General features: G+C 44.1%; 1 protein-coding gene across 4 annotated transcripts in view; it reads right to left on the minus strand.

The window, feature by feature from the left end:
* CASR (calcium sensing receptor) overlaps positions 1-15530 on the minus strand; it is a 176631-nt gene that overhangs the window by 54134 nt on the left and 106967 nt on the right. For all 4 annotated transcript variants that reach the window (XM_050921147.1, XM_050921116.1, XM_050921136.1 and 1 more), the window contains one exon: positions 12540-13421. In XM_050921147.1, the coding sequence (XP_050777104.1) occupies positions 12540-13421 (882 nt within the window). The remainder of the gene's footprint in view (positions 1-12539; positions 13422-15530) is intronic.

Below are 15530 nucleotides of genomic sequence, written 5' to 3' on the forward strand. Positions count from 1 at the left end.
TGCTTGGGGTGTCATGCTGCCAATATTAAAACATCCTTGGGAAGTCTAAATATTATAAATGACAATTATAACAAGTTGATCACATTTATAATGTGCAAAGTTACATGTATATATGTTGTTTTAATAGGGCCATTCCACAAAGCTAAAAACAATTTAAGAATACCTTATTAGATGTCCAAATACCACAACCTCTAATAAAGTATTCTTAAATAATTCCCAATTATCCTTTATATTTTCCTGATTAAATTCTTCTTCCCAGATGATTTGGTTTAAAAAACAACCACCTTCTTTAGAGGACAAGTGAAAACAGCTGTAAAAAAATAAAATTTATACATATAACGAATGGAAGAAAAGGGAAGTTGATAGTAATGAATATAAATCTTTTTATATTCATTTATAATTCTGAAGTTAGAAATCGTAGAAAATTGGTAAGGGAAGCCAAAGAACATAAGGCTACCTCTTTGGTGAGCACAGTTAAGGACAATAAGAAATAATTAAAAATATGTTAGGAACAAAAAGAAGCCTGAGAATGGTATTGGTTCATTTCTAGATGAAAATGATATAATTATCAATAATAATGCAGAAAATGCAGAAGCATGCAATAAATATTGCTGTTTTGCATTTGGGGAAAAAACAGATGATATAGTCCCATCTTATGGTGATAACACTCTTTCCATTCCACTAGCATCTCAAGAGAATGTTAAACAACAGCTATTAAAGTTAGACATTTTTAAATCAGGAGGTCCAGATAACTTGAATCCATGGATTTAAAATAAATCTGGCGGAGGAGCTCACTGGACTGGAGGTTCTCAATAAGTTTTGGAGTATTGATGAAGTTCCAGAAGATTGGAAGAAAGCTAATGTTTTGCCAGTGTTTAAAAAAGATAAATGGGATTACCAGGGTAATTATACATCTGTCAACCTGGCCTCAATCCAAGCAAGATAATGGAGCGACCAATATAGGACTTGATTAATAAAGAATGAAATGAATATAATATAATTAATGAAAATCAACATGTTTATGGAAAATAGATCCAGTCAAAATAACCTGATATCTTTTTTGATGACATTACAAGTTTGTATGAAAAAGGCTATAGTGTTGACATGATATAGTTACATATGACTTATGTAAGACATGTGACATGGTCCCACACAACATTTTGATTAAAAAAACTAGAATGATATAAAATTAACATGGCACACTTTAAATGGATTAGTAACTTTATAACTGATAGGTCTCAAAATTTAATTTTAAGCAGGAAAAAGTCAATGGGTGGGCCCATTTTCAGTGGGGTCCCACAGGGATCAGTTCTTAGCCTTACACTATTTAATGTTTTTGATAATGACCTGAAAGAAAACATAAAATCATCACTGATAAAGTTTGCAGATGCCATAAAAGTTAGGGGAGTGGAATCATAGATTATTAGGGTTGGAAGGGACCTCAGGAGATCATCTAGTCCAGCCCCCTGCTCAAAGCAGGACCAATCCCCAAGTAGCCCCCTCAAGGATTGAACTCACAACCCTGGGTTTAGCAGGCCAATGTGCAAACCACTGAGCTATCCCTCCCTACCCCAAAAACAGTAATTGGTGATATACTGATCTCCTAGAACTGGAAGAGACCTTGAAAGGTCATTGAGTTAAGCCCCCTGCCTTCACTAGCAGGACCAAGTACTGATTTTTGCCCCAGCTCCCTAAGTGGCCCCCTCAAGGATTGAGCTCACAACCCTGGGTTTAGCAAGTCAATACTCAAACCACTGAGTTATCCCTCCCCAGTAGTAAATGACAAAGAGGACAATTCACTGAATTTAAAGTGATCTGGATGGCTTGGTAAACTGGGCACAGCAAATAAGGCACAATCTCACATATGAGGAAGAAGGCTGTCCTGGTTAAAAAATGAAGCTTATAGGGGAAGTGAAGACAGCTGTAAATATATATATGGCCAGCAAAGTTAAGGACAATAAGGAGGAGTTGTTTAGTATTTTAGGAAGAAAAAGAATCCTAACAATAGCATTGGTTCATTACTAAATGGAAACGGTAATCAGCAATAATGCAAAAAAGGCAGAAGTGCTAATAAATATTTCTGCTATTTCTTTATATTTTTGGGTGGGAGGGAAAAACAATGATACAGGGGAAACCAATGCTGCCAGCACATCCCTTGGCCTGCGCCGCTTCCCGCAGCCCTCATTGGCCTGAAGTGGCAAACCTGCGGATGCGGCAGGTAGGTAAACTGGCCCAGCCCACCAGGGTGCTACCCTGGTGGGCCACGGGCCAAAGGTCGCTGATCCCTGGGTTAGGACATTGATCTTTAAGCATTTAAAATATTTTTTTGTCTGAGTTGTCAGTGACTTGGAAACAGGTAATGCCATTTTTGTATTGAGCACTACTCCCACTCCCCTTTAACCCAATCAATCCTTTCTAAATATGTTATGACCATTGATTTTAACATTCCAATCATGCAAATCATCCCGCAAGGTTTCAGTAATACCAACTAGATAGAACTTATGTTCATAAATGAGCAATGCCAGTTTTTCTTGTGTTACCCAGACTCCCAGCACTGGTAAATAGGCAATTCAAGAATTTCTTCTCTTTTTGTCCTGCAATTCCTTCATTAATTTTGTTCTCAACATTTTAATTCTGTGCAAAACAAGTGCTCATATCTTCCCTCTTTTTACTCTCTCTTTTTGTTATTATTTTAATGTTCTCCTGAATACTCTAGCCAGCCTGTCCACAAAGAGATTGGATCCCCTTTACTGAGATGGAGGCCATCCAAACCACACCTCCCCACACTCAAAGGAGTTGGACAAATGTTCTACAAAACCAAAGCCCTCCAGCCTACATCACTTAGCCAGCAGTTCAATTCTGGAGTCTTCTGTCTTCCTTCACTTGCTTCACTTCCTTCACCTCAGAGAAAACAGTTTGGACAGTCTTCTGCTTCAGCATGCTTCTGAGTTCTCTGAAGTCCCCTATTATCTGTGAGATATAACCATCTCCAATGGATTGTTTCCGGCAACTTAAGAAGCCTATCCAATCTTCAAGTGACATGTAATGTCTTGGCTCAGGAAAACAGCACATCATCCTGTTGTACGCCTGTCTCTTGCAGAATAGACTTTTGATTTGTCTAAGTATTGAATCCGCAACAAGGATCATCTGTTTTCCTCAGATGACTGGGGAACTCTTTTTGGGCAGGTTTGATTTTCTTACAGGATAGGTTGCCATCCACAGGTGTGTTCCATGCATCTCTCCATTCACTTGGACAAGTTGGATCTTGAGGCATCTTTCACAGATTCCACATTGAGAACCTGGGTATTGATTGGAAATGTCTTAGCTGTATGGAATTCCTCCCAGTCTTCTAATTTCTGGTGCCTATAGCCTGCCCATCCTCATCTGTGTTCAGCAATATAGAATGCTGCCATGACCTCTTCTGGTTACAAACTTCCAGGCATCCTCTCTGACTTCCTCTCCCCCTCCGCCTCCTGACTCCTTGATGGCCAGCTCCTTTCTTTCTTGAATCTGGAGTACTTTCCTGAATCTGGCTATCTAGGAACTCCTCAGCTTCTCTGATTCTCAATAGCATCTCTACTTGCCACTCCAGTCCAAGAATCTTTTTCTCCAGCACAGCCACCAACTTGCACTTCATGCACAGGAAGTTCCTTCTGGCTTCAGGCAGGAAAGGAAACATGGTACATCAACTGCACCACTGTTCCATCTCTGGTCATCTTGAAATTGTATATAGGAAGGAAAAGCCTCTCATATTCTCTTTCCATACTCTCTCCAAAACTCTCCTTCTAGTTGCCTCTGTTGGCAGTTCTTGAGTTCGCCTAGCAGAGACTTTTTATGCCAAGTCTCCCTGCTTAGCTCAGCTCAGCTCAAATCCACCCCCCGTCCCCTGATTAACTACTCAGAGACTTCAAACAGCAGAGTTGATCAAAGCTCCAAGGGTCAGAGCTTTGCGGCCCTTACTGAGGCAACAACGAACAGACCTGTTTCAGCTGCTTCCTCAGGGGCCAGCAATGCAGAGAACAAATAGTTAAACAAACAACCCACAGATGGAACAAATGAACCACTCAGTCTCACTGCCACAAGCACAGAGTCCATGGCCATGTCCTCTGAAACACTGCTATTACCTGCCTCTGTTCACGACTCTTGAATTCACCTTGCAAGTGACTTTTTATACTGTCTACCTGCTTAGCTCAGCATTGCCTATTATCTAAGAACCCTTCAATGCCAACTGACAAAGAGGTCCCAAGAATATCCTGATTCTGGTATATACATCCTGGTTCACCAAAGAATGTCATGTAAGGTATCAAAGGAAATCCAGTGCCACACTGGTTGTGAATATCATGGTAGAATGTATGTGCTGCTACTATGTAAGAAGGTATGCATATATACTGGAAATAAACCAGAGATGTTTATCCATCTGTCTGTTGAAATATAAATTGAGAATTGTCTAGCTATCAGTCACCGGTCTCAGCTAAATGCAAATATAGGATTGTGGAATTTAACAGGAAAAGAAAAACAGTGGGAGGAAAAAAGCCTTACCTGAGGTTGCACTTCAAAGGTTACTGGACTATAACTGGGGGACAAGAAAAGCACCTTGTTAACCTGCACCTATAAAGTAATTGGGCAGTGAGATTACCTTCATGAAAATGGGATTTCAATCAGGCTTGGCTGAAAACAGTGGAAAGGACATTTGGGTGAGATAAACTTCTTTAAACAGAAGGTTAAGATGTTTAGTCTAGTCCTTAGGAACCATATTACAGTTTTGTTTATATGTAACCCTTCTCTTTCCATTAGCCGTACTCATGCGGTACTGGGTTTACGGTAACCTTGATGTCACCACAGATAGGGAAAGCCCCAATCTTTTTCATTACTGGCACTATCTGGATGCTCCATTCTCTCCAGTTAGCCCTGGATAAAATCCCAGAGTCTTGTAAGTGCTGAAATTCTAACTCTGCCTTTTGCTGTATCGCAAAAGGCACTGGAAGACGTTTGCAAAATTTAGAAATTGCTCAAGCAAAGTTTTTTGCTTTCATGGGCTTTAAGTTTCCCATACCATCCTGAAAGATACCAGTTGCCTTGTACAAAAGTCTAGCTAATTTTTGTTTTGGGCTGGAATTCATTATTTTTTTAAACCTGAAGTCATTTTATACTTTACCAGTCTGGCCGAATCTCTCTCAGCTATTCTCTACCAAGTCCCAGCACAGACTCTTTGCATCTGCTGTTTAGTTATATGTTACCTTCATTGTAATAGCAACCAGGAGACTGAGGATTTTCCCTGTACATGTATTTAGTAGTACTCAGATTCTTCTGCAACTTCATCTCTTTAAGAAGCCTCTATAATCCTGTGTGAAATTACAGAAATACCAGATCCTGTATCAAGCTCCATTTTAACGCTTAATCCTTCCACTTCTAAAGCAATCCAAATATCGCTTCACTTGTTGTCTGAGATGACATAACAGTCAACTACAGTTGTAGAGATGAAATAATATTCTCACTTGACTCTGTGTTGCCATCTGCAGGCTGATGAATTTGAAATCCTCTGGTACTGTTGTGCTTTTTGCACTGAGCTGAACATTTTATGTGTGTGCTCCCAATTTGTTACCGTTTCTACAGGGTTTGTCCTTGAACCAACCATCATTTGCATTGTGAGACTGATTCCCACAGTGAAAGCAGTCAGTGATGACGTGGTGCCTTCTGCTTGACTACTAGTTTATCAGTTACAGATCACATGATGGTGTTGCAGCTTTCTGGAATCTTTAATAGCTATCTCCATTGATATAGCATTTTCTAATTCATGCTTCAGGGTCAAATCAATCCGTCAATAGCTGGTTTTGGATTGTTTCATTTGCTTATGTCAAACCAACTGGTCCCTTAAGGCACCATTTCAATTCTCTCCGAACAGGCAGTGCTCTGTTAATTCCCTTAATCCAGTCACATATTCAGAAATTGTTTGATTTTCTTTTTGACTCCATTTAGGGATAGGCAATTTTCTAGAATTTCCACATTCTCAGTAAATGTTTTCTCTTCTAGTTTAGTTAAGCTAAGTGTAAGCAGAGTCAGGATAAGCTCTACCCTGACATCTGGTGGAAAGAATTTCAGAGAATGTATTTGCATAGGCACGCCTACCCTAGCCCAGACTGCCGAGCTGTGGGACTGCTTGGTGACAAATCATCACCTTCAGTTGGGTGGTACTTGCTAGACAAGGGACATGGGTTCCAAAACCCAGTGAATTGAGAGAGGTTGGGGACAGGTATCTGTGCCTGGTGGTGCAGTCTCCTTGTGGAGCTAGAAGCACCATTTCCACCTCCTCCTCTCTCCACTGTGGAATGTCAGAGTTGATTTTTTTTTATTCCCTCAAAAATCTAAATACAGGTTACTGAGCTGAACTCACTTTGGGCTAATGGTGCACTAGCACTGGGGCTCCCCTACTAAGAGCTGAGATCACTGAGAGTTGAAATCACTAAAGAGCTGAAATTACTGAGCTGAGAGCACTGAGTACTGTGCTAACTAGTAGGGGAGCCTGAAGCTATACTGTGGAACCGAGCAGCTGGCGGAGAGGAGCAGTTCTGGGGATGGCTGGAGCGGATCACGGGACAGCTGGTGGCAGCGGAGCGGCTGGCAGAGCGGAGTAGCTGTGGGACGGGTGGAGCGGCCCACAGAGCAAACGGAGCTGAGCAGTTTGCAGGGAGAACTAGAGCAGCTCATGGAGCAGAGCAGCTGGTGGAGCAGAGCAGTTTCTGAGGACGGCTGGAGGAGCAGAGTGGAGCGGCTGGTAAAGCGGAGCAGTTCGTGGAGAAGGCGGAAGCAGAACCTCTGGAGAGGCAGGGCAGTTGGCCCCGGACCACGTAAGGTGCCCCTTTCTACCCAGGCTGGGGGGAGGGACCTCTACAGATAAACTCTTGAACTCTGGGGTGGCATTGACCAGAGACTTTTGGGTTGTTGGACTTCGGGGTGATTGGACTTAAAACCCTAAGGGGAAAAAGGACAGTGCCAAACGTACTTGGAGGTGGGTTTTTGTTTATGGTTTGTGTTATAACCCTGTTTGTGGTGTTTCTCCAATGGGATGCCGCATTGATTCCTTCCTTTATTAAAAAGATTTTGCTACACTCAGACTCTGTGCTTGCGAGAAGGGAAGTATTGCCTCCTAGAGGCGCCCAGGGGGGTGTAGTATGTGAGTGTCTCAGGTCACTGGGTGGGGGCTCGAGCCGGTTATGCATTGTGTTACTGAAACGGAACCCCTGGATACTGAACCCGGCCCTTGTTGCTGCCAACTCAGAGGGGCAGAAGGGTTACATAAGCAGCATTAGCCCCATTACACTCAGTAAATCTCCTCCCTGTTTCTAATCAGTTATGCTGTTAGTAATCATATACTCCTCCAGTTCCAGTCAGTATATATGAGACAGTAAAAATGTAAGGGTACAACGTCACTCAAACTTTGACCCCGTCCCCTAACCCTATAAAGCCCCATCTCTGCCCCATAAGAACCGCCCTGCCATTGTATTACTTCCAGAGTCTGGAATATGGCCAGAAGCAAGGGTGTCAAAGAACCCCTCTAAAAATTTCTCTCACCACCATCTACCAATCAGAGGGGATTTCAGCACCATAGATCCTTCCCAAGAGTGGAGAGGACATGTGACCCATCTGGAACAGGGTCATGTGACCCCTCTAAGAACTTCTACCATTGTCCTTTACCAACTGGAGTGGGTTCCAGTGCCCCAGGACATCCCCAAGAGTGGGAGTGACCAATCAGGGAAAGTTCAGGGGTTGGGTGACCCATCCGGAAGAGAGCTGTGTGCTCCCTCTAAGACAGGGGTTCTCAAACTGTGGGTTGGACCTCCTCAGGGGGTCACAAGTTTCTCACATGGAGGGGTCATGAGCTGTCAGCCTGTAACCCAAACCCTGCTTTGCCTCCAGCATTTATAATAGTGCTAAATATATAAAAAGTGTTTTTAATTTATAAGGAGGGACTGCAATCAGAGGCTTTCTATGTGGAAGTGATCACCGGTACAGTAGTTTGAGAACTACTGCTCTAAGAACTCCTCCAGCTACGCTCTACCAATCAACACAGGTTCTAGCCCTGTTGGACATCCCAGATGGGAACTGTGTACCAATCAGAATAGCTATAGCACAAGTTTGTAGCTGGAAACTCCACCATCTGGAGTTTAGTAAATGGCTGGTCAGCAGCACCATCCCTGGAAGCCCCTCACTGTGGTGAAGACGCCATATGTTTCAAGAACATGTTTTCAGAAATTGTGGAAATGGTGAAAGGAAACATGGCAGCCTTCACCACCCCTGTGAGAACTATGGCATTTACTTTAGCTCTGAGAGTGCTCAGTCACTTGCAAAGGAAGTGCAATATTAAAGACAGTTCTGAGGAGGAGAGAGTGGCCAAATGGAGCCCTGTAGCCCATCCATTGCTGAATATGGCAGAAACTGACACCGAGATCCATGCGATCGTGAGCCAGATTGACTAGGGTGATGCCCATCTGATGTCTGAACCCGTGGGGGAAGGTGAAAAGGCCTCTTCAGCGACACCATTGGATAAGGTGAACTGAGGAGATGTTGCTTAGGTAAATAGATTCTAAAAAGTGGAGGTCAAGGGGGTGGTGGCTCTCAGGGATAAATTACAAATGGCTACACTTGCTCAGCAAATGTACCTCAGGAAGGCCTAATTCTTTTTAGAAGCTTTTGAGGATCTTACCAAAATACCTTATGGGTACTGTGACAGACCCAGACTAGTTAGGTGCAGGAGTCTGGTAGAAGGCAAATATATTGGTCACTGGATGAACAGTTTTCTGCTCCCTGCGTCACCAGAGCAGGGACTGCCGTAGAGCAATCAGGAAGCTGCTAGAACCAATTAAGACAGGCAAGCTAATTAAGACATCTGGAGCCAATTAAGAACTTACTAGAATCAATTATGGCAGGCAGGCTAATCAGGAAACCTGGTTTAAAAAGGACCTGCCATCAGTTAGTGAGGGGTTCACAAGGATCAGGCAGTGAGCAGGGGTGCTGCTGGAGGACTGAGGAGTATAAGTGTTATCAGGCTTTAGGAGGAAGGTCAAAGAAGGTTCTGAGGGGACAGGGTGACCAGTCAGTAAATGTGAAAAATTGGAATGCAGGTTGGGGGTAATAGGAGTCTATATGAGAAAAAGACCCCAAAATCAGGACTGCCCCTATAAAATTGGGACATCTGGTCACTCTGTGAGGGGAGGCGATGGCGACATAGCCCAGGGAGTGCTGCAGTCCACAGGGCCCTGGGCTGGAACATGGTGTAGAGGGTGGGCCTGGGTTCCCCCCATCCAGCCCAACAACCTACCTGATATAGGAGGAGTTGACGTGGTCTGTGAGACACACCAGAAGGGAAGGTCTAATTTGGAAAAGGATCTGGTCTGTCCCTGACCCACTAGGTGGGACAACAGAGACTGTGGAGATAGTTCTCCATTTCCTCCATGCTGGCCAGCAATGAAGTTAGCTGAGTGAATGGCAGGTTTGAGCCTCTAGCACAAGTGGCCAAACTGAGGGCTGCCATGAACCTCTGAGGTGAGCAAATCCACCAGAAAACGCAGGACCCACCAAGGCAGAGGAAGAACTTTGTCACAGTACCTAGTGGTGGATTTAAACGCCGCTACACCAGATGCTTATAGATTAGGAACTGGGCTTTTCCCTCACAATTAGCCAGTGGCTTATACTTTGAAAAGAACAACAGCTGGGTGTAAAGAGCAATGAATTATCATGAAGCCCCTTTTAACAACCAAGGCTGCTGACTGAAAACATGTCTAGCTACATGAAGAGATACCTGGCCCTTTTAAAATTACCTAGCAAATCACCACCACTGCAAAGGAAAGCTATCGTGTGTTCAGCCTCTGATGATTTAATAGTGGCCATTTCAGAAATAGCGATCAGCAACTTAAAAAGAAACATCCCTTTGACACAAAATCAAGTGTGTGTGTACAGAAAAAGAGAGAGAATTTTATAAAAACTCTGTGTAATAAAAGGGTTTCTTTTAAAAGAAAGAAGCATCTCGTAAAACAGGCGGGGCATATATTGGACCTCTTAAGTTTTGTTGTCCCTCTGATAATGGGGTATAAGAACATAAGAATGGCCTTACTGGGTCAGACCAAAGGTCCATCTAGCCCAGTATCCTGTCTTCTGACAGCAGAGAGTGCCCATGTGCCCCAGAGGGAATGAATAGAACAGGTAATCATCAAGTGATCCATCCCTGTCGCTCATTCCCAGCATCTGGCAAACAGAGGCTAGGGACATCATTCCTGCCCATCCTGCCTTATAGCCATTGATGGACCTGTCCTCCATGAATTTATCTTGTTGTTTTTTTAAACCCTGTTATGATCTCGGCCTTCACAACATCTTCTGGCAAGGAGTTTCACAGGTTAACTGTGCATTGTATGAAGAAATACTTCCTTTTATTTGTTTTAATTTCATTTGGTGACCCCTAGTTCTTGTGGTGTTTACTACTTCTCATAAACACTTTCATATCTACTTCCTATACACCAGTCATGATTTTATAGACCTCAATCATATCTCCCCTTAGCCGTCTCTTTTCCAAGATGAAAAGTCCCAGTCTTATTTATCTCTCCTCATACGGAAGTTGTTCAATACCCCTAATCTTTTCTGTTGCCTTCTTCTGAACCTTTTCCAATTCCAATATATCTTTTTTGAGATGGGGCGACCACATCCCCACACAGTATTCAAGACGTGGGTGTACCGTGGATTTATATAAAGGCAACATGATCTTTTCTGTCCTATTATCTATCTCAGGAGTAGGCAACCTATGGCACGAGTGCCAAAGGCAGCATGTGAGCTGATTTTCAGTGGCACTCACACTGTCTGGGTCAAGAACACCACCAGTCCCGGGGCCTCTGCTGCCACCTTGGAGTACCGTCCACCGGCCCCGCTCAGCCTGCTGCCAGCCCCAGGTCATGGCCACATGTCCCGGGGGCTCCGCTGCCGGCCTGGGGTACTAGCACCCTGCCAGTCTGGGTTCTGTCCGCCATCCCCCTCAGCCCGCTGCCAGGCCCAGGTCCCTGCCACTGGTCCAGGGGGCTCCGCTACTGGTCTGGGGTACGGGCTGCTGGACCTCTGCCAGCTGGGGTTCTGGCCCGAGGGCCCTGCTCAGCCTGCTGGTGGCCCTGGGTCCCAGCCACAGGTCCTGGGGGCACTGCTGCGAGCCTGGGATCCCAGCCCAGGGCTCTGCTCCTGGCCTCAGCCTGGGCTCCACAGCCACCCCCAGCTGTGTTCCTTTAGCCCCAGCCTGGGGCAGTGAGGGGTGCAGACAGAGCCAAGAGAGGACACAGCTCAGCATGGATTGCATGGAATCTTATTGCTGGCACGTGAAACCTTAAATTAGAGTGAATAAATGAAGATTCAGCACACCACTTCTGAAAGGTTGCTGACCCCAATTTATCCCTTTTTTAATTATTTCCAGCATTCTGTTCACTTTTCTGACTGCCTCTGCACATTGAGTGGATGTTTTCAGAGAACTATCCACAATGACTCCAAGCTCTTTCTTGAATGGTAACAGCTAATGTAGACCTCATCATTTTATATGTATAGTTGGGTTTATGTTTTCCAGTGTGCATTACTTTGTATTTATCAACACTAAATTTCATCTGCCATTTTGTTGCCCAGTCACCCAGTTTTGCGAGAACGTTTATAGCACTTTGCAGTCTGCCTGGGTCTTAACTATCTTTAGTAATTTTGTATCATCTGCAAATTTGTTGTGAGTTCAATCCTTGAAGGGCCATTTAGGGATCCGGGGGAAAAATCTGTCTGGGAAGTGGCTCTGCTTTGAGCAGGTGGTTGGACTAGATGACCTCCTGAGGTCCCTTCCAACCCTGATATTCTATGATTCATCTGCATCATTCATGAAGCAGAAGGAATCTTCATTCGGTGTGAATTTAATTTTCACATCCACATCATTCAACAGAAGTTTTCTAGAAAAACACAGGTTGCTGTGTAGATGACCCAACAACTCTATGTTTCTACTCTGGGCCATCAGATTTACCTGCATTATTATTAACAAAATGGATGTTGGTTGAACAATTTGCTTTAAAGTTTGTTTAAAAAATCTTTTCCCCAATCAGTTTGTAACTTTTGAGACATGTGACCTTTGCTGAAAATAGTTTTAAAGCCCTTTGATACTTGACCACCTGTCTTACCTTTCAGGCAGAGGGCCCAGGAGTATTTAGATAGAATGCCTATCGCTTTTAAGCTTAAAAACACAGTTGCGTATGGAGACCTGAAGCATAACCACCAAGTCTGCCTGGCATTGTGCAACCACATCTGAAACAATAGTCTTGTTTGTTATAAAACATGTTTTAAAACATACTTTTACACAGTAAATGTAATATGATGTAACTACACGGGCACAGTGAGGTTCCAGCAACCATGTTTACTAACTATATACTATATGCAAAGATATACCATAGGCAAGGATAGCAATGGGGAGATCCTGTCCAGTTTGGTCTCTAGCCTATGGATATACATGCACAGGCATGCTTTATACTGAAAGTAAGACTTACCTGCCATGCCTCAACCTTCTTAATGTCTGCACATGATCCATTGGTGAAGAGGCCTTTTCCGGGAGTACATGTGTATATATCCTGCAAAGCATGAGCAATGGAGTACACTGCCAAGTACACATTATAAGATATCCGCAGGTGTGTAAAGTCCATGTATGGCGTCTCTACATTGGTGATGTTCTCTTCCCCTGTGCATGGGGGTCGGAAGGCAGCTGTGCTATTTCCAACTCCACTTCCTTCTTCGTGGCCCTTGTGGAAAGAGGCTGAAGCTGGGTGATTCTTGGACCCTTCTGGGAGGTAGCAGTTAAAGGTCTCCTCCCAAAACTCCTTGGCAAAGCCATTGTTGGTAGATTTCTTGGGATGCACTTTCTGTAGAAACTCACGAAAGCCCGGGATCTGCCCTGCCTTCAGTGCAAACCCAATGGTACCTCCAATGACATGGAAGAACTCTGGCATGGCTATCAGGGAAGAGCTGGCCCAAGCCTCACTTGCCAGCCAGATCTTGCCAGTTATGTTACGCCTGACTATCTCCTTGATGAGGGGTTCCAGGTCCGGTCCACTGGAGAAGACAACAATCACTTTAGCAGTGGAGTTCTGGATGACCTCCACCACTTGCTGGATCTCCTCCTCCACTGAGTACTGGGAGATGAGCTCACTGAAATCAATGCAGATGTCCCTTTCCTCTGCCTCCTCCCGGAACTTCTCAATCCCTGGACGACCATAGTCATCATCAGCTGCAATTGTTCCCACCCAGTTCCACCGGAAGTACTCAATGATATCTGCCATTGCAGTGGCCTGGTGCTCATCATTGGGGATTGTGCGGAGGAAAGACTTGAATTGGTTTTTGTTGCTCAGAAGTCGGCTGGATGAGGCATAACTGACCTGTAGGAGGACAAGGAGCAAGCAGTATGGCTCATTAAGTAAGCTGTGTGGAGATAAATTGCCTAGTCTTGTTTTAGGGTCACCATCTAGATGCATAATCTGAGATGGCGATGCTCAGCCAGCCACTTACTCTTGGGCATTTACAGTGCCTGAAATTACATTTTCAGATGGAAACTGAAATTTGGGTATGTTCTTGTGGTAATAAATGACTTGCAGAAACATGTGTGCTCAGTGTGTCCCAGAGCTAGATAAGTGGGGCAGACATATGTGCACCTCATGGTCAGAGATCTGGGGAAATGGGGCAGAAAGACATAGACACACAGACTGGGGGAAATGGACAGAGATGTGTGCCACTGGTGGATCACACAAGCAAGCCTCTGCACTTCTTGCCAGATCTGGAAAAACAAGAACTTGTCATTAGAGTAAACTAAGAATGTATACATCATTTCAGACAAAATACAAACGGTCCCTCCCTGAATGTGGCACCTACAGACTTCCATTATCATCACAACCTCAACTACACCACTGGCCTCCTGAAGTCCTTCCCCCACTCCCTTCTCCTTGCATTCCATTACGCAGACTTAGCTATGAGTCAACAGATCTCCATGCGATACCGTCGCCAACTATTATTTCAGTCTAGGTGCAAGAGGTGTGTGAGAAACCAGAAATGATATGGACCTGTGGGTAGTATTAAATAGTTTTTGTGTAAACTCAAAATATCCATGGTCAAACTCAAAAAATCAGTAGTGTGGTAGTTAGTGAATCCATGGTCACAGTGCACTGAGTTTTGCAATTAAAGTGGAATTTCAATTTCTTTGTTAGGGCTGCAAACAAATGTTTTTTTCCTAACCAAATTTGTACCACTTACTCGTAGGGGATAGATTAAATCTTCTAGAAACTTAGAAGAAATAGCACTGACTAGTATAGGGATTTGAAAGAGTTAAAATTACTCCTCTGAAATTTCAGGACTAATGTTTAACTTTTCTGAGGACTCCCTCTAATGTACAAGTGTCTTTGCTTTAGCATTTCAGACTTTGAAAGATGAAAAAAACACATACAATCTGATTTTATTCATCTAAAAGAATTTAAGAACAAAAGCCCAGGTCCACAAAGGTGCATAGGCACCTAAAGGCCAGACTTAGTCAAATAAGACTGTGGTTTAGGATCCTAAATCCCTGTTTTAGGCTTCACTGTGATCCACAAAACTCCTGCCATATGCTGCAGGTGCTTAAGCTCATTCAGTGTCTAAGTTCTTGCGGTAAAAATTCCTTAGATGCCTGCCTCTGGACATGCCTCACTCAAGGTGTCCAGACACCAATCTCCTGCCTAAGCCCCAGAGCGATCCATGAACTGGGGAAAGACAGGCAGGGGCCACCTACCAGATCAGGTCCCATTCAAAATTTGGCAGAAAAGGGGCATGAGGTGGTGGTGGTACTCAGCTTATAACGTTTAGTCAAATGGTTAGAGTGCTCACCTGGGATGTGGAAGACCCAGGTTTAATTCCCCCATCCCTGCCTAAGGGGGAGAAATGATTTGAACAGGTGTCTTCCACTGCTCAGGAGAGTGCATTAAACACTGAGATATTTTGAGGCAAGGATTTTCTCAATCTCTTCTGTTGAAGCTGTCCCATTGTGGATAAATACTTAGTCATTGGGCCAGAGAGAGAAAAAGAGAGTGACTCCGTAGCCTGGTAGCTAGGTCACTGAGCTGGGTGACCCTGTGTCCCCTGTTCCAATGACTCTCTAATTATTTATACACAGTGGAACAACTTCAACAGGAGACACTGAGCAAGTCCCCACAGCAGAATATCCATACCTAAGCAGCTAGAGCATGCACCTGAGAGGTTCAAATTCTTTCTCCTCCTTAGGTAGAAGGGTGACCTGATTATGGGTTTCTAATATCCTAGGCAAGTGCTCTAACCACTGGGCTAAAAGCTAGCAGGAGGACACCTCCACAACCACTTGCTGTTTTGTGTGGTGTGAGACAGGTGCCTAACTTATATGACTCAAGGAGAAGGGCTCCTGATTGTAAACCACATGCAGAGACACACACCTATCTCTGTGAAAGGGGCAGGCTTTGGAGTCCCATTAGCTAGCTTAGGCAGCTTCC

This window comes from Gopherus flavomarginatus, chromosome 1, assembly GCF_025201925.1.
Source record: "Gopherus flavomarginatus isolate rGopFla2 chromosome 1, rGopFla2.mat.asm, whole genome shotgun sequence".
In the NCBI taxonomy this organism is placed as follows: Eukaryota; Metazoa; Chordata; order Testudines; family Testudinidae; genus Gopherus; species Gopherus flavomarginatus.